Source organism: Etheostoma cragini, chromosome 2, assembly GCF_013103735.1.
Source record: "Etheostoma cragini isolate CJK2018 chromosome 2, CSU_Ecrag_1.0, whole genome shotgun sequence".
Taxonomy (NCBI): Eukaryota; Metazoa; Chordata; class Actinopteri; order Perciformes; family Percidae; genus Etheostoma; species Etheostoma cragini.
In genome coordinates, this window is record NC_048408.1 from 28,812,084 (window position 1) to 28,832,351 (window position 20,268).

The following is a 20,268-nucleotide window of genomic DNA, read 5'->3' on the forward strand; positions in this document are numbered from 1 at the left end:
TAGATAGATAGATAGATAGATAGATAGATAGATAGATAGATAGATAGATAGATAGATATTTATTGATCCTAATAAAATAGGAAATCATATATAACTAGCGGTGTAAACATAAGTATACCAACATCCTTTTCAGGTGTGTGCAAACTTGGAAAATAAGAATCAGTCATTCGTTTGGATCAGGTGTCAGACTTAGATGATAAAAGTCAAAACAAACATCTGATTTTTATGTGTTGTCGTGGTTTTGTGTAACATTAAATAACGGTCTCAGTACATCGCATGTAAACACAAGATTCGGGAAAAATGGGATTTTAAATAAGGTTTAATGTAACACATTAACAGCAACTGCATTTCTATTTTCTATCATTTCATGACAGACTTCGGTTACGTGGGTGATGCATCTATAGTGCCGCCTGTGTTCCCAGTATTCCCAGTATTCCCAGTATTCCCAGTCGTCCTAGTGTTCCTAGTACCTGTATCCCTGGAGACAGACGCAGCTGTAGCCGTCCAGATGGTCGACACACTGAGCTCCGTTCAGACAGCGATGGTCCACACATTCATTGTAATCTATACTGCAGTCTGGCCCCACCCAGCCTGGAATACACACGCACCTACAGCACACACACACACACACACACACACACACACACAATACACAACACATTGTTTAGGATTTTGGGGCGTCAACTCAGACCTCAGCTAAATTCACACATGGGTTTGTCTGTGCACGTCTATATCTCATCAGGGATCTGAAACTTTGCTGAGCCAGGCAGTGAAAAAGTGTGTGTGTGTGTGTGTGTGTGTGTGTGTGTGTGTGGTCACCTGGATCCAGTAGGAGTGCTGATGCAGGTGGACTGATGCTGACAGGGGTTTCTACCTGGAGAACACCCATCCTCCTTTTCCTCACAAAAAAGACCTGAGAACCAGAGAAGAGAAAGAGAGGATTCCTGTGAGCGGTAGTAGACCCAATCATTTATCCTACAATGGTAACACAATGGGCTACACAACATATCCTTTTATGTTATCGCCATCGCAATATCAACTCGCACAATAACCACATTGAGAAAGGCTGAAACCTATCGTGATGGACAGAGATGGCTTGTGTTGGTTGAAAGAAATCATCAGTAGAAAACTGCACTTGAAAATGTAACTGTCAGTCTTCTTCTAGTGGTGACTTTTATATTCAATCCAATGTTCAACTTGTTCAATAAAAGAATGTTGGAAATGATTTACTTTCATTTGTTTTAAGTTTAACAAGCAATTTGGTGCATTTTAGAAATCTTCTTTTTATAATAAATATATATATATATATATATATATATATATATTATGCTGTTTTCAGTATTTTTATATATTGACAGTAGAACAGCAGAAATGCTAGTGTGTAGCCCTAGAATGGATCAATGGTGTTTCTTTCTCTAATTGTATATTTATTGTTTCTTATAGCTATTCCTAAGTGGAAGGAGGAGGTGAAGTGAGATAATCCCAGGCAGCAGTCGGTGTCCCACCTGTGTAGTTTGGAGGACACAAGCAGGTGTAGTTGCCCACTCCGTCCACACAGGTGGCGTCATTCTCACAGCCGTTGTCCTGACAGTCGTCCACGTTCACCTCGCAGAAAGTACCATGGAAACCGAATGCACACGCACAGCTGAACCAAAACACAGAACGAAAGAAACTGTTATAATCACGGCTACGAGGCACATGGAATACTAACTCACTAAACGTGGGGGATAAACATGTAAAAATGTCATTGATTGCACTCCAAAATGCAAATTTATTAGCTATTAATCAACTTTTTAGCACTTCACGGTAAGCCTGTACGATTTGAGGAAAAATACAAATCATGATTTGTTTTTTTTTGCTTAGAATAGATTTTTATGATTCTCTGCCACAATTGTTTTTGACCATGACAAACAACAACAAATTGGCAGCACCAAACCCAGGTTATTATAGTTTTGCATTTTTAATTAGTATTCACTTTGACTTTTTGTTTTCATATTCAGTGTGGCTGTTCCTCTACTTTCTTTCCATCCCCATCCACAAACGTTTTTAGACTTGTTACCTGAAGCCTCCCGTCTGTTCGTCGCTGATACAGAGCCCAGCGTTGGCGCAGGGATTACTGACGCAAGCGTCGAGTGGAGTCTCACAGTGTTCACCCTGAAATCACACACATCCAAATATGAATTATAGAGCATGAGATCAGGTCAGGTGAGTCATGTGATTCAATTAGAATCAGAGACAAATGCAGCACTCAAAATAATCACGGACAACCCGCAAACACATTATTGAATCTGTGTTTGTTTTTAAAACATTTTTTATTTTAGATTATTTTTTAGGGATTTTAAGCCTTTAATGACAGGACAGCTGAAGAAGTGAAAGAGGAGAGAGAGGAAGGCAAAGGGCCGAAGGTCCGAGTCAAACCCGGGCCTGCTGCGTAGAGGAGAAATTTGATTGTTGTTTTGAAATGTTAAGCACTGGGTTTGTAAATGGATTGTTGCGTGTCTACGGGGGGGTTACACACAAACACACACACAGGCGGACGCACACACACACGCACACACACACATACCGTGAAGCCAGACTTGCAGGTACAGGTGTACAGTTCTGTGTGGTGGACTTGACAGACACCCTGGTTCTGGCAGGGAGACGTGACACATGGGCTGCATTTGGCCTGAACAGATGCCTCTACCGGACCTGACAACACAGACACACACACACACACACAGACACACAGACACACACACACACACACACACACACACACACACACACACACACACACACGCAGAAGGTCTTAGATCGTTATGAAGATCATTATCAAGACATTATTTTGATCACGTTCTCAGAGTTTCTGGGGACGACAGGAGAACTAATGGGCTCAATGTATGGAAGGCAACAGACACGGTTATAAATACATGATTATTATTGGATTTTCACCATTTTTCTCTCTTTTTACTTTATGTTGCACTACTGGAAAACCTTATGATTGTTTTTGCTGTTGTTGTCTATAGTTTAGTTTTGACATGACATCTTAAAGATGTGAATATGGTTGCACCTAGATGGTTCACTTCACATGACCGGACAAAGGGAGAAAAGGTTAGGCACCATGGAGATTGACTGTTACGCAATACATGGACATTTTAAACAAAAGAAAATGGAAAAATGTCCTGTAACACAAATAATACAACATTAGAATGACACTGGGAGAGTACAGACCTCAGCAAAGACCTTCCAATCTCACTATGTTAATGAAAGACACAAATACTTTGTGTATTGGCCCCAGGATTCAGATCCACTCTAAAATGTAATGGGTGCTTCCTTGGCCCGGGCTACACCCTGAAACATACTTTCATGAAAATCGGCCCAGGAGGTTTTCTGTCATCCTGCCAAAAAACACTCAAACTAAATACGTCAAAACACAACAATAATTAGTACTCTGTTGAAGAGAAAAAGACAGCTCTGGATAGCAAATCTAAACGACAAAATCTGACTGAAAGCAACCTAACAAATAATTTACAAAAAATGACATCAACCAGCTAAATCCAGTTTTTTTTTACATTTACTTGTATTGTACCAATTTCAGGGGGAGCCATAGTTCAATTGCATCCATATGAATGCAAACACCACGTGAGCGTCGCCCCTCTCTCTTGCCTTGCATCCATTACCAGCATTGTGCAGATGATTGCACTCTTAAAACAGAGGCCAGTGGATATTTAACAAAATACATGGAAATTAGAATTCAACTCACGTGGCAACAGTTTGTCAGAAAATGTGTCTTCGGTCTTTTATTAAGGCAATTGTCTGTAGACTTTTACTTCTGAGTTAAAGATAGCGTGCAACATCTTCAGCTGTGACAGGTGTGTAGGAGTGAAAGCAGGCGACTTATAATGAAGGCCACGCGGACTAAAAAGATTTTTTTTCATTAACTATCATCTATGGGGAAGCGACAGTATGTGGGTGTTTGCTCTCTTAGATCATTTTACTGATTAAATGACAGAATCACACAGGAACAAAATAGCCAATTAAAAGAGAATTTCGGTCAATTCCAACATGTAGCTCTGTTGTTTGTACATTTGGAGTGATGTCAGTAGAGAGAATAATGTGCTGCATAATATGGATAGCTTTTACTGTCCATGTCACGTCGCTTTGATTTAGAAAGCCCTTTTAATAACCAAATAAAGTATTTGTATGAGTCAAAACAAGTGCCAGCCATGAAACTACTGCAGTGCTTCTCTTGTATGTGCAGTTTGAACATTTGTGTGTGTGTGTGTGTGTGTGTTTTTAAGTCATCTAGGGCTTCCTGCCAGCTTACCCAGACACTGGAACTTGTCGGCAGGAGTGGTGAGCAGCAGCTTGCCCTCCATACCGCGGGGACCGGCACAGCGGGCGATACCGGGCTCCTTATAGCCACTCTTCACCCAGTCTGACAGCCAGAGCAGACGGCAGTCACAGTACAGGGGGTTGGCTCCAATCGCTCTGACGGAGGGAAGAAGAAAAAGAAATAAACAGACACAGAGTCAGCTCACAGACCGAGGGGAGAGTTTCTGGTGTAGAAAGTAAGGGAGAGATGGAAAGAGGTTGGGAAGAAGAAAGCAGAGGGAAAGGAAGATAGTTAAGAGGAAAGAATGATAAAAAATGAGGGGGGAAATGGAAGAACAAGGAAAAGGATAAAAAAAGTAAAAGAAGAGAAAGGTGGGAGGTTTAAAAAAGAAGACATGGTTGAAACTGGATGAAAGGAAAGAAAGACAGATGGAAATAAAAACACAAAGAACGAAGGAGACATAACAGTGAAAAAACAACACTGGAAAAAAAAGACAGAGACAGAAGGAAAAAGGAAGAGACAGACAAAAAGACAAAAAGTAGAGAAAGAGACAGAAGGAAAAACACACATATGTTAAAAGTAAAAAAAAGTTAAAGAATAAAAGAAAAGTTAATGTATACACATTGTTGCACATTTCTTTTAAGCCACATGGTGGAGCACTTAGTCCTCACAGCTCTGCTCAGACACACAGACACACACACACACACCACACACACACACACACACACACACACACACACACACACACACACACACACAGAACAAGGTCATATGAGAGGACATTCAATCTGTTACAGTCTATTAAACTCCACATAGAACAAGATATGAGGATGAAAATACTTCCTGTCTTTCACTGACCCTCACAGAATATCACATGACAACACACCGATCACCTTGGGTCACACGACCACATGTAAATGACAGCTTATAGTCTATCGCTGACAGGCATGTGTGGTTCTGGTCTTGTAAACTATGCCTTATGAACAAAGGCATGTTTTAAAAGGGAAATTACAGCTCATTGCCCTGGTAATCATCATTTATATTGGCTCTGATAACATTTTATGTGCAAAATGAGTGTTACAGAGATCAGGGGGCATGGAGATTAACAGTCCTTTGTTCCTCTGGATATATTTGGAGGAGAACATTGAGATCAATGTCAAAATTACTATTAACTTTTTTCCAGTCAATAGATTTTGTGCACTGACTTCAAATGACTTGTTAAATCTTGACCTATTCTGCTGTACTTACACCTCAACATAAGTGTTTTACTTAAGATAATCTGAGTGTGTGTTGAAAAACATGTGTTGTCTGACAATTTTTACCAATTAATTTGGCGAATATAATACAGGAAAGAAGAAGGGCACTCTGAGAGTGCAGACCTTAGCCAAGGTATATTTCCCAATGTCAATGCTGTGTGAATTTCCCCAGCCTGGAACTCATTTTTTCAGACTATCCCGACATCACATGAATGCAGCACAAGCGCTCAAGCTCACAATGTTAAGGATCTTTCACAGCTGATCAAATCTGTATGTAAGATTCATATTTAGCTCTTTATTTCTTGCATACGGACAGACATTTAGGTTTTACCATTGGTGCTAAATACAAATGAAATGTTGTATTTCCATGGCAATGCACCATCAGACTCCACCTGGACTAATTAAAAGAGAAGAACCTCTAAGTAAAGTAAAAAGTAAATCTTAGCGCTGGATTTAGTCACAAAAGATTACCTTACAGTCCAATTTTATTATCCTTACTGGCAGGATTTTATTTCAGAATTGATTTTACGTATCTGAGGACAAAAATAAAAACACTCCCTCCCTCCTGACATCCTTTTCCCTCCTCCTCCTGCACTCCATCACCTCTTCCTTTCTTATTCCTTTTCATCTTCAACCTCCCCTCCATCATCCACCTCTCGTCTCCTCCCTCCGCACTTATTGTGGATCCTCTGATTGACTCACGTTGGTCATGCTTGACTGAGGATGATTATACTGTATATGTACACACACACACACACACACACACACACACACACACACACACACACACACACACACACACCCTTAGATCAATAGACCTATGGGAAACTGAGGATCTCTCCAGCTAATTCAATCCACTTGAAACGGCTCATTCTCTGAGAACTGGACTCTATCTAACTGAGAGCACACACACACACACACACACACACACACACACACACACACACACACACACAAACACACAGACTTCATTCTGTCAGACAGGACAGACTGCTGTCGATAACACCCAGCTGCTGCTATCATTTCGAACATGTATATTTTCAGTGCTTACAGGTGAGACAGGGAGGCCACGTCGCTGAAGATGCCCTGCTGCAGTTCGGAGATGTCGTTGCCATGGAGAGAGCTGAAAGATGGACACAGCTGAGGGTCAAAAACAGTCATACTGAAAACTCCCAAACCACTATAACTCTGAAAGGCAGCAAGTCTCATCCAGCTCAACAACACAGGAAAACCAGATAATGGCTTGTTGTTGTAAAGCAAGGGGACAGCAGTGTGGTTCGGAGTGTAAGAGTGTGTGTGTGTGTGTGTGTGTGTGTGTGTGTGTGTGTGTGTGTGTGTGCGTGAGCTCACAGCAGTCTCAGAGAGCGCAGGCCACCCAGTGCCAGAGGAGGGATACAGCGCAGAGAGTTGTAACTGAGGATCCTGCAGGAGGAGAAACAACACAATGACAGCTTTGACTCTAAGATATAAGTAGTATTCACCATAGATACAGAGAAAATATGGTTATTCACACACTTCACTGGCCTTCTCCTTACATCTGTTACTGCTTATGCTCAGATAGCAGTTGGTTGAAAGGATGCTAGTAACTAATTATTGGCCAGACTTCCATGAAAGTAAACACATGTATACCAAAAATATAAAAATACTCAATGTTAAACTGTCTAAAAATTGGCAATGAAACCACATGGCAACATTTTGCAGCTAACGTTTTGTTGAAGTACTTTTTCCTGGGGCAGCCTCCTTTTGGTCAAATAGTCGATTAATCAGTCGTTTTGGTCTTGGACGACTAAGATTTCTTTAGTCGATTAGTTATTTTTCATTATTTTTAATTCTGACTTATTCCCATTAAACTTATGAGCACATCTCTGGTAAGCATACTATTTTAAGTGGTGCTTTTTGCATGATTCTTTGAGGAGAAACTCAGTTTTACAGATCTGTCAACTAATCGATAAATCGATAAAATCACGAGTGTTAGTCCAATTTCTTCAGTCGAGGACAGCCCTACTATTTTCAAATTCTAAGGGCTATATCAGCATTACTCATTCACAGACATACTGATGTTACACCATCACAGCTCCACTCTGCAGGCAGTGACGTGTTTACAATTGTTGCTCAGTGCTACATCACGTGGCGTTGCTCTGTTTGGTTGTAGATTTATCATTTTGATTAAAATGCCCGCGGATGCATTCTGGTCTTTGGCCATTGTTAATGCATCATGGGAATCAAAAAGGAACCGAGGTTCCAGACTAACTCGCATTTGTGATTTGGTCTGGGGATGTCAAGGCTAGGGGATCCCAAGTCTGCAAGCTAACTCGTAAAGGAAAGGAGTAAAGATGCATCACTTCCTTTGTTGCCACAAAACTATAAAAGAGGACCGGTTGACTGAGATCAGGATGAGACACCAGAGTTGACTGAGATCAGGATGAGACACCAGAGTTGACTGAGATCAGAATGAGACACCAGAGTTGACTGAGATCAGGATGAGACACCAGAGTGGACTGAGATCAGGATGAGACACCAGAGTTAACTGAGATCAGGATGAGACAACAGAGTTGACTGAGATCAGGATGAGACACCAGAGTTGACTGAGATCAGGATGAGACACCAGAGTTGACTGAGATCAGGATGAGACACCAGAGTTGACTGAGATCAGGATGAGACAACAGAGTGGACTGAGATAAGGATGAGACACCAGAGTGGACTGAGATCAGGATGAGACAACAGAGTGGACTGAGATCAGGATGAGACAACAGAGTGGACTGAGATCAGGATGAGACAACAGAGTGGACTGAGATCAGGATGAGACACCAGAGTTGACTGAGATCAGGATGAGACACCAGAGTTGACTGAGATCAGGATGAGACACCAGAGTTGACTGAGATCAGGATGAGACAACAGAGTGGACTGAGATCAGGATGAGACACCAGAGTTGACTGAGATCAGGATGAGACACCAGAGTGGACTGAGATCAGGATGAGACAACAGAGTTGACTGAGATCAGGATGAGACACCAGAGTGGACTGAGATCAGGATGAGACAACAGATAACAGTACTGTGACTTTGGTGGTTGTCAGTTTTTGAAGTAACAACAATCTTTATTTGAAAAAGATAAATTATATTCCCAAGTCACACCGCACTGCAGCAAAACTTTAGCTCTACTTCTACTTATTGTTAGTACCTCTCTCTCTCGCGCTCTCTCTCTATATACATATATATACACATACATACAGTATATACAATTAATCAACTGTAATTATGACAGTATGAAAGACGACAGGTTCACTGAGATCAGGATGAAACAATAACAATATACGTATACGTGTATATATACACACACATACATATGTATGTACACATATATAAATACACACATATTACCATCTGTTTATATCTGCACACATCACAGTACACAGACAGTATTTAGCCCTGTTGTTATAATAGTTTATTAATTGTATCTGCACACCAGTCTTACCACACATTTCTATTTTATATGTATTCTGTTTTATTTAACTTCTGCACTATTTTATGTTCCATGTCTTGGATGTTGTTGTTTTTTACATTTCGTAGAAGCATTGTTGGAGGGAGCCTAAAAACAAGATTTTCATTGCCAACCACTGCTTCCCTGTAATTGTTGTGCATAGGACAAATAAAGACTGGAACTATTAATCTATGCCTTCAATTACAACGATAAAGTGTGACTCTTAACATACTTTTGTGGAGAAAAGAAATAGTCCAAATAATAATGTTGTAATCATTAACATAAACAGGTTATGTACGGTACAGTTAGTTGAAGATGCAAAGATATGATTGTCAGTCCTCTCATCACTGGAAACTAAATTTAAGCTACATTGCCCTTTGCTATGGTGAATAAATATCTGTAATAAAAAAAATGCCAGGTCAGTTCACCACTGAGGCTTAAATATTTTGTATCTGACACACTAAACTTTATGGGTCAAGAGAACTGATCCCTCTTGTCAGAGGCAAATATTTTTTCTTTCTTTAAATGTTGATTTCCGTTAACAGACACTGGTCTGAAGCTGAAACGTGTAGTTTTCTGTCAGATATTGACTTCAGGGCATTTCAATTCTACTTTAAAAACGTGTGTGTGTGTGTGTGTGTGTGTGTGAACTCACAGAGTGGTGAGCTGGCTCATATTGGAGAAGGAGTCATCGGACAGGGAGCTGATTTTATTGTTGCTCAGATCTCTGCAGAGGAAAAGGTCAATTCCAATCAATACTCACTCACACACAAAAGTACACTGCAGAGGTCTCATTAGACAGGTGCACACACACACACACACACACACACACACACACACACACACACACACACTCAAAACCCATACTGCAATCTCTATATATAATATAACCACACATTCAGAGACACACATTTTCCCATTAAAACATCTTCAGATGCTGCTTGTTATTGAATTGAATTGATCACATGAAGTGGTTCATGTGTGTTATTGACAAATATACATTATTAATAAATGAAGCTATTCAGAGTGAGCTTGACTCCTCTCCTCAGATTTAGTTTAGTTCAGTTGCACATTTTGTTTTTCCGATCTTGTATATACTTAAATATTTGTTCTTACATTCTTATATTTTATTATTATATTTTGTTATTATAATTTTTATTATTTCATGTATGTATGTATATTTTGTGTGCTGCTGTAACACTGTAATTTCCCATTTTTTTGGGATCAATAAAAATCTATCTATCTATCTATCTATCTATCTTAACTACGCGGTCCACAGCTCCCCCTGCTGGATGTCTTTATTAACCCTCCTGTTGTCCTCTAGGTACAGCTGGCCTGCAGAGCTGAAGCTGTACCCCGAGGACAACAGGAGGGTTACTCAAAACAGAGGAGGGTCTAATTTATTGAATTCGATTGTCGCTTTTTCACATTTTTTTTGTCACTTTTTTAGCATTGTTGACTTTTTTTCAGCTTTTTTTTGGTCATAGTTCTGAAATAGAAAGTTTTTGGAAACGGGTCAAATATGACCCCAAGAACAACATGAGGGTTAGTACAGTTACCATGCAGCTCTTTTTTGCATCCAGTTTACTTCCAACAAGCCAAAATTTAGGATTAAAATATAAAACCGTAACTACGAGGTCAAAGGGTTTGATGTTGAAATCCATATCGGATGTGCTGTGAGGGAATTGTAGCCCTTTTTATTTAAGGTCACACAGTTTTAAGGGAACAAAGTGTGAATGAAAGTTAAATAAAGACATTGTATTCAATATTTTTGGTGTACTGCCTCTCCGACCCACAGTGGTCCAATTTTAGTATTACTCAGTATGTATTGGACTGTATGTTGATTAATGTGGGATTAGATGTTTTAAATAAGGAGGACAGCTAAAGAAAATTGATTTAAAGAAATACACTGCAGCCAGTGAGAATGCAAAGTGGGAATGAAAGTTAAATAAAGACATTGTATTTAATATTTTGATGTGCTGACTCTCTGACACACAGACTCGTGATATCTTCCCTGTGACAGTGTGTCTGAAACATATGATCAGCATGTGTGGTATGATTCCCTTGCAGTATTGTCCTAAAACTACTGTGGGACAACTATAAAATCAGTTATAAGTCCTACACTGCTCGCTGTTCAAGCTTATTGTCGGTACTTAAACATTTTTGCTTTACTTAATTTCCAATATGCACGAGTAAAGACAAATCAATACAAAATATGTCAGCATAACTGCACTGCATATGAGTTAAAGAACTCCTTTTACTGGATTTGGAAGTGGTCATAGAGGCAGTAGAGCAAAACCGAGTGTAATTAGAATTGTTATTCACATGGTCAGTGGTTGTAATAAAGTGTCAGTAGAATGACTGCAGATGGGGCTGAGGGTTAGTCGAGTGAGAGCATTAGTAGTGTTAGTCGAGTGTAAGGATGTAAAGGTATAAAAATGACGGTTTTCAGTATTATCGCGGTATTTTTAAAAGTGTGTTCAATGCCTTTAGCAACTTTGTTCCTGTATGTTCTGCAGACAGGATAACTATCTTAAATCAACTGTTCTTTGGCTTTCTTACAAAAAACAAAATATACCCATGCTTCAGACTTAGTCCTTAGGGTTAAACACTCGGTTTCCACACTGTGGTAATCCACCATGATGATAATATTCAAATGAAAACGGTAATTGTTGTCGTCCACATCTTTATCGTGGTTTACCGTTTTACCGTTTACCGGTAATCGTTACATCCCTAGTCGAGTGGCTCTTACACAAGCTGCAGGTATTTGAAAGACGCCAACTCTTTAGGAACGCTGGTGAACTGGTTACCATCCAGATACCTGAAGAGACAAGACAGAGACAGTTGTTGTGCATCTCTGCTTATTAACAATGTGCATCCTTCATTCAGAAAACACTTGAAATCTTTTCACACAAAAGCATGTCTGCACAAAGTCAAGCGCTTCCTGATGTACTATCACCTGAATAAATGATTTAAATTAACATGTGGGACTAGGTGACAAGAAAACCTTGATAAAAAAAAACATTCTGAGCATTAAGAGATTTTAAATATAATTTAAATTACTGATGGACCAATTTTGCCGATGGTTTTATCCAGGCATTGTCTACAGACAGGCGTCCACAGGCAGTTCTGTGCTACTGGAGACACTGCCCCTCCCCCACTAGCACCCGTCTTAAAAGACAAGTCTATGACAGGTTTATTGTTTTCTCAAATGATTCAAATGTGTTGACGAAGGACATTTTGTGATGACCTGAATATATTTGTCTTTTAATATGTCAGCAAGCAATCAATCATCTCGGCTGTGTTGCAGATGTTGATGAAAGCCTGTCACCCTTGCATAGTTAACCATATGCAGTGCACCCATGCATAGGATGCACATTGAACACATCATTTGGGTGATAACACTGTAAGATGATTGCAGAAGTGACACTGATCTGTGTTTTTGTTTATTATTTTTAAAGAAACAAATCCAGCGTGGCACGGTTTACATTTTTATGATGTAAATCGGCGGTATCGGCGCCAAATATCGGTTCAAGAAAATCAGCAGCCCGCATGGGTCATCGGCTAAGGCTGATGAGAAAGAAAAAAAAATCCATATCGGTCGATCCCTTATTTAAATGTATCTGTCAGTGTTACAATTTGTACAAACTACCTCAGAAAACTCATAATTACAGCCTTTATATCCCAGAAGATGAACATTGCTGATAAGATTATCAGTTACAATTTTTCCTCTACCTAATGAAGTTGTTATATAACATACCCTATGTACAGGGCTGACTCTGCAACAGCAAACGCCTTAATGCAAATGATCTACTACCTTTATAAAGAGTTTGTGACCTTTCTTCTTCTAGTCTTTCTTCAAGAGGGCATATAACATTCATGCTGTGGCTGTTATGATTATTTTTTATTTTGTCTTTAAAATGCAGATCTGTGTTTTCTTTGCCCAAGACGACTTATGTCCAGAACACAACAATAGTTAGTTTACTGTCACAGAGGACTGAAGAAACTGGAAAATATGCACATTTAGAAAGCCAGAATCTGAGAACTGTTCTGTAACACTCACAGTTCGGTGACGTTGCGGGGGAGTCCTCTGGGAAGAGCCTGCAGGTGTTTGTTGCTGCAGCGGACCACTGTGTCCATGCAGGTGCACTGGCTGGGACACTGGGGCCCCGGGGCACAGCTGCTGTCCACCAGAATGGAGCCTGGGCAGACAGGACGGACAGGAGGGTGAGCGCTCAGCTGACTTCAGTTACATTGCACACACAGCGTTTATTCATGTCGAGAGGTGATATTCTACATGGTGTGGTGCCAAACATCACTTTAAGGTATCATATTGCTGCTGTCATGTAAAAACTACAGAACTCCACCTCTAACATTTTTCTCTTTACCTCTGTCTACGTAGACTCATGTTCCAGGGAAAAGGCTTCTGAACTGTTCTGCACTTTGATCACATTCCTGTCTGTCACAGTATATTCTTGTTCATATGGTAAATGCACTGCATTTATATAATGCTACTCAAAGTGCTTTACACACACCAAGCACGGCATTCACACACACATTCATACACTGGTGGCCGAGGCTGCCATATAAGGTGACACCTGCTAATCAGATATAAATTGACGCACATTCACACACCGATGGCGCAGCATCAGGAGCAAGTTGGGTTCAGTATCATGCACAAGGCCACTCTATTGATGAACCACCGATTAGGAGGAGACCGCTCTACCTCCAGAGCCTCAGCCGCCCCTATATTGGAGTGTGTGTATCGTACCATCGTCGCAGCGGAAGTCAGGCACGGCTACGTCCTGCATGGGGATCTCTCGGAGGAAGGCGGGACTCTGGCAGCGAGGATTCCCAGTCACGATTCGTCGGCTCCGAAGCCATGCGCCGAACCAGGACAGGCGGCAGTCACAGTTAAAAGGATTGGCCAGAAGATTCCTGATGGACAGAGTAGAAACAAAGACTATAAGAAAGAACAGTGTGTGTGTGTGTGTGTGTGTGTGTGTGTGTGTGTGTGTGTGTGTGTGTGTGTGAGACTAACAGCGTGGACAAGTTGGGCAGGGTGTCAAAGGCTCCCGGCAGGATGGTGCTCAGCTGGTTGTCATAGAGGGAGAGCAGCCTGACGTTACTCAGCCCTGTGAAGCTGCCGTTATGGATACAGCTGATCTTGTTGTTCCTCAGCATCCTGTATACACACACACACACACACACACACACACACACACACACACACACACACACACACACACACACACACACACTTAGATTTGAGTAAATGAGGCCTTAAAAGTATATTTATTACACTATGTTGTGTAGTCTCTTATGCTTTTTATGCACTGTTTCCCCAAACAAATGTATACTTTTATATGAAAGAATGGCCATAAACTCAAACCTAGGAGTCCTACATCTCATTAAACCCCAATTTTAAACCTTTTTAGAACTGTCTCTCACACATAACCTGCCTCTGCGCTTACATCTGTCAGAGGTCTTCAGGGGACTAATTGAGACGTTGCTCTCTGAGATGACTATACTTCAGGAGGAGTATGAAGTGAACTCACAGCATGCGCAGTCCCTCCATGCCTTTAAACATGCTTCCTCTCACAGACTCCAGGTGATTGGCCGTCAGATGAAGCTCCGCCACCGAGGACGCGCCTTCAAACGCCCCGTCCTCGATCTCTGAGATCTTGTTGTTGCTCAAGTTACTGACAGAAAAAGGGAAGAAAGAGAAACGTTTTCTACAGTCACTGTTGTTCACAAAGCTCCATTCTTAAGCAGAAAGGGTTTCAGAAAGGATTTATTGCCAAGTAAGTAACACTTAAAGGGAACTTGTCTTGGTTGTCGGTGCATACTAGGGGCGTTGAAATGAACCGTTGCATCGATGCATTGCGACGCGGACATGGACGATTGTGCATCGATGCAGTGACAGACAATAATCGGCTACTGCCTAATGATGTTATTGGTAATTTTCCGGTTGAAGGTTTTTTTGGTTCTGCCTTTTTGTCTGTGGTGTTCAGACTACGCTACATTCAGGAAGTGTAGGTATATACAGTATATTTATATATTTGACTGCTTAAATTTGTCGATGAAAACCATGTGAAGCGGCTATATAGCGTTATCGAGGAGGTGACGCTTTGTGATATTGAATCATATTGAATCGTGACACCAGTAAAGATTCACACCCTAGTAAATACTGTACTAATCTTCAAAAGGAAATAACCAAACAATAAATACAGAAACAAATGTGTACATATAACAAATTTAGAAAAAAAGAGGCTGTATGGAATGTAAAGTGATTCAAGGCCATGCACTCAATTCAATAATATCCTATATGTATTAAAATGATAAGCTACTCTGCTGAAGCAAGCTGTCGACTCATGTGGTGGAAGCATAGACTGTATATTATTAATAATATATAGTTTATGGGTGGAAGTTAACCAGCCCGGTTGTCAGCACTCAACATGTTGGGAGATACGTTTTCCAGTGGTGAAATTCATTGTTACTGTTGTACTTTCTCCATATATTTTCTCCAAGTTAAAAATTATAAATGAGGTACTGTACTCCGGTTCATTTGGTCTGAACCTCTTTCGTGGTCATGGTGAAGGCTAGACCAGTGGTTCCCAAAGTGGGGGTCTTGAGGGGGTTTCAGGGTGTCCCCCAGCAAAAGGTGGACTATTCTATTACTATGATTCCAACCATAAGTGACACAATAACAGAATGTATGGCTGATTTGACTGTGGGTTTCACATACTTACTGTAATAAAACATCTGAAAGCAAACAGAGCTAACCCTAAACCCTTTCAGATTGGGGACCCTGGGACGATAGCTTGTCTCATGGGTTGGTCAGTGGCCTAATTTGTGTCAGGTTTAGGCTCCTTGATATTAAAATCGTTTGGGAACCAGAGGGCTAGACAATGAGATCTGATTGATAGAGTATTTGTCATTTTTGGAAGTTTTCTGAGTGACCTACATTTTCTTTAACTGCGACAGGCCCTTGAAGGCTCCGGTGGCCTCCAGCACCGAGAGGTCGTTGTTGTTGAGGCGCCTGGGACGGTCCCGGAGAGCAGACATGAGGAGGACGAAGCAAAAACATCATTAGCACAAGAGTCGGTTCGGAATGTGTGTGTTTGTCCACTGAGCGTGCATCCATGCAGTATGAGTCCCTACACAACATGTCAACATGGATATCCAGTAAGTGTCTCTGTGTGTATTCATATACAGTCTGTGTGTGTATGTACATGCATAGTGAGTGTAATCATGAGTGTGTCCTGCAGAGTATGGCTTTAACACAGTCGGCCCTGTTGGGACTGGCTCTTTGAATTAAAGCATCCCCCAATAGAAGATATGGCCCACTGTAACTGTGTATACTGCAGCCAGGCTGATATATAAGGCTGATATAGATAGATAGATAGATATTTATTGATCCCAAAAAAATATAATATAGTCTAATCACAAATATATCACACTTAACCAATTGATAGAAAAAAAAATGGATGGAAAACTTTAATAATCAATTAATTATTAAAGTCATTTATCAAGTGAAACATTCATTTACTGATTCCAGCCTCTTAAAAGAGAGCAATTTAAAGGGACACTGCACAGTTTTGGCCATTTCTTTGCTGTTTTTCTGCTTTTTGCTTGCAGCTTTCGCTAAAGAGCCCCCCACCCCCCACAGCTTTGGGATAGATAGTTTTTAAATTACAGAGTGTGGTCTAGACCTACTTTATATGTAAAGTGTCCTGAGATAACTTTTTTTATGATTTGACACTATAAATGCAATTGAATTAAATGGAAATTTTGGCAGATCCTATGTTTACTTGTGTCTGACCCCTCCCTCGGTCATTCTGTTCCAACGACAATGCTTTCCTAAGTTTCTGCTTCTTTTTTGCCGGCCCAGTCGTGATGATAGTGTGAATAGTCCAATGTTATCTTGTTAGCCGGTCCCTGAATGGCCGCATGTGTGCAGTGCCGTGAAGCGTTCCTTCCTGACGCTGAGTCCGGCGACTTAACGTCTGAAAGTTGCAAGGGTGGTTTTTCTGCTAACAGGTGCTAGGGGGGAGCGACACAAGCACCAGTCAAATAATCATTCCAATGACTCCAAAGCTGATCAGTTAAGGTAAATTAAGCTAAAAAAAACTGCATAATTCCCCTTTAAAATCGTCTTAAGGTCAAGATTAACATTTTCCGGAGGGAGGGGGTAGGGAGTTGGGTTGGGAAACAGCAGGTTGCTGGTTCAAGTCCCCTTACGGACCAAAGCATAATGGTGGACTGGTAGCTGGAGAGGTGTCAATTCAACTGTTTGGCGAGCCTTTCCATGGGCAGCCCCCTCACTCAGACATCTCTCCATTTAATAATTCATTGTAATTTCCCCTTGCGGGATTAATAAAGTGTACATTATTATTATTCATCATTAGAGCCAGCCCAAGCCAGGATCACCATAAACTGTATGTTATCAGATAGGCAAACAGAAATTGCAGTGCAGTTTGTTGCACTAAAGTTGGGGTAGGGAGTATTACTTTTCTTTTTTTGTCGTCATTGGTCAAAGATTCCACACTACATTGAAAAGCAACCCCAAAAAAGGAAGACGGACTTCTTAATGAGTCTAGATGAGAGTCTAATATTTTAGCCTTCTGCTAACCGTAGCCGGCTGGACTCTACTTAGGCTGTGTGTGTGTGTGTGTTCTGTGCGGGTGTTTCAGTGTCTCACAGCTCTTCAGTGGAGGACGGCAGGTGTTCAGGGAACTTGGTGAGGCGGAGGTTGGAGCAGTCGACCACGTTTGCCTCACAGCGACACTTGGCAGGACACACCGGCTTACTGTTACACTCATAGCTCAGGCGCCTGTCTTCAGTACCTGGATACACAGACACACACAAGTTTGTGAACGTGCAACACTGATTTTGATAACAAACAACTAAACACGTTACACACTAGGCCTTTAACAGCGTGTTTTGAATTCTCAAAGTGGGCGATCTTTAGCTTACATTTGGATCACAGATTGTTCCTTTCACTTAAACACAACTGGACTAAAAACAGTCCTAGTTCTACTCACTTAAACTAGCACAAATCCAACATTTAACCCAGGTGTAACTTGAAATCACAGGCCAAAGAATATGAGTAGGATTACAAATCACTATTGTGTGAAAAAAAGATGTTAAAGAAGATTAGGTCTATAGTCTCTGAAGACATTTAATGTCCCTGTCCATCCAGAAGAGACTGAACTGACAAGTTCTCAACAACATTGAGAGAAAACAGCAAGACTACAGATTTAAAAACCGCATCTTGTTCTGGAAATAATGTGCAATATATTACTATGCAGTGGGGGCATGCTAGCGTTATTAATCCTGTCAAGCTGTCACATTTATTTGATCAGGCATGTACAGTTTAGGCTTGACAGTGAAGTTTATACTAGAAGATGCACAAACAAATAGTCACCTGGGATGTGGTACTGCTCCTTGGCTGTTATGTGGAAGAAAAAGAAACAAAACCACGTCAGTCAAAAGGTTTGAAAGTTTCCACAGGCACACACACACACACACAACACACGCATGCACACACACACATACAGACAGACATATGCACCACACACACGCACGCACACACACACACACACACACACACACACACACACACACACACACACACACACACACACACTCCTAGAGGAGGTCTTGTGTAAAACTGGCAGCAGCAAACGCTAACATTTTTAAAAGAAGGCGTAAAACAATCTGTCTCCAGATCCATGTTGTTGCTGTTTTCTGGAAGCGATGGGTCGGCCTGCGTGGAGCCTTCCAGGCCTGGCGGTGGACTAAAGCAGCGTGGAGCGGTTTATGTGGGGATCAAAGAGCCTGCCAAGGTTTCACCGGCCAGGGGCTGGCTTCACACACTGGCATGGTGTGGGTGGAAAAAAATGACTTTCAGTCCCAGGCATCCAGTTACAATCGATGTGATTAACTCGCTTCAGTCTTATCTTGTTGTCACGCACTCACTTTTTTTTATTTATTTTTTTTAAAGGTTCTTTTTTGGGGTATTTTCGGCCTCTATTTTAACAGGACAGCTGAAGACATGAAAGGGGAGAGAGAAGGGGGGGAATGACATACAGCATAGGGCCGCAGGTCCAAACCTCCACATATGGGTGCCCGCTCCACCAGGTGAGCTATCCAGGCGCCTACTCTGTCGCACTTTCTAACAAATACTGTAACCTTTCACACTTAAACGCATTATGGGGCGGCTGTGGCTCAGTGGTTGAGCGGTTGCCTGCCAATCGGCAGTATGGGGGTTCAATCCTTGGCCCTGCAGTCCCATGTCGAAGTGTCCTTGGGCAAGACACTGAACCCCGAGTTGCCCCCGGTGCTGCGCATCGGAGTGTGAATGTGTGTGAGTGTTTAACTGATGAGCAGGTGGCACCTTGTACGGCAGCCTCGGCCACTGTGTATGAATGTGTGTGAATGGTGAATGTTTCCTGCATGATGTAAAAGCGCTTTGAGTAGTTGTTTAGACTAGAAAGGTGCTAATAAATACAGCACATTTACATTATTTCTTTCAGTCTCTTTGCATCCCACAAGTCACATGCTTTTCCCTTTCATCAGTGTTCTCACTGTGTTACTAAATAAGTTGTTAACGGCATTTGTTTTGTCATTTTTTAGATTAACTTTAGATCTGCTTATAATAACAACACCCCACAGACCAGAAGTATGCTGCAAATGGAACAGCTCAAATAATGTTGTTATTCTTAGAAAACATACAGTACATATCGTCGCTGTTGAGCGAAAACATGTCCAAAACTATTGCTTTTCAGGAAATGAAAAAAGTCTAATCCAAAAACATTTTGTTGAGCTATTTTTCTCAGACAAAGTCAGACAACATCATGTTGTCCCTGTTTAAATATTTGTAAAAAAAAAACAGGCAGACATAAAGGGTGACCAATAGCATTGATTTACTGTATGAAAAAAACAAAAGGAGTCCGCCCGACAACAACACTATCATTGCTTTAAAAGCTACAGGAAGGGGGTGGCTGAAGCTTAGTTCATAGAGTTGGGCTGGGAACCGTAGGGTCGCTGGTTCAAGTCCCAGTACGGACCAAATTATGGAGTGTGGATTGGTAGCTGGAGAGATGCCAGTTCACCTCCTTGGGTACGTTTAGCCCCCCCAATCCACCTCAGACTCGTATCTATGGTGCTCCAACTCTAAATGCTTGTTGTTTCTGCCTACATAAAATCTA

At 41.2% G+C, this 20,268-nt stretch overlaps 1 protein-coding gene across 1 annotated transcript in view; it reads right to left on the minus strand.

Moving 5' to 3' along the window:
• The window catches only part of LOC117961823 (slit homolog 1 protein-like), a 71,397-nt gene that overhangs the window by 8,187 nt on the left and 42,942 nt on the right, over positions 1–20,268 (minus strand). Inside the window, exons 15-31 of the mRNA XM_034900762.1 lie at positions 18,483–18,506; positions 17,757–17,901; positions 16,020–16,094; positions 14,611–14,754; positions 14,094–14,237; positions 13,824–13,990; positions 13,116–13,254; positions 11,805–11,873; positions 9,708–9,779; positions 6,925–6,996; positions 6,626–6,697; positions 4,310–4,473; positions 2,567–2,691; positions 2,060–2,154; positions 1,506–1,645; positions 820–913; positions 471–608 (exon numbers count right to left, since the gene is read on the minus strand). Of these exons, the coding sequence (XP_034756653.1) occupies positions 471–608; positions 820–913; positions 1,506–1,645; positions 2,060–2,154; positions 2,567–2,691; positions 4,310–4,473; positions 6,626–6,697; positions 6,925–6,996; positions 9,708–9,779; positions 11,805–11,873; positions 13,116–13,254; positions 13,824–13,990; positions 14,094–14,237; positions 14,611–14,754; positions 16,020–16,094; positions 17,757–17,901; positions 18,483–18,506 (1,879 nt within the window). The remainder of the gene's footprint in view (positions 1–470; positions 609–819; positions 914–1,505; positions 1,646–2,059; positions 2,155–2,566; positions 2,692–4,309; positions 4,474–6,625; positions 6,698–6,924; positions 6,997–9,707; positions 9,780–11,804; positions 11,874–13,115; positions 13,255–13,823; positions 13,991–14,093; positions 14,238–14,610; positions 14,755–16,019; positions 16,095–17,756; positions 17,902–18,482; positions 18,507–20,268) is intronic.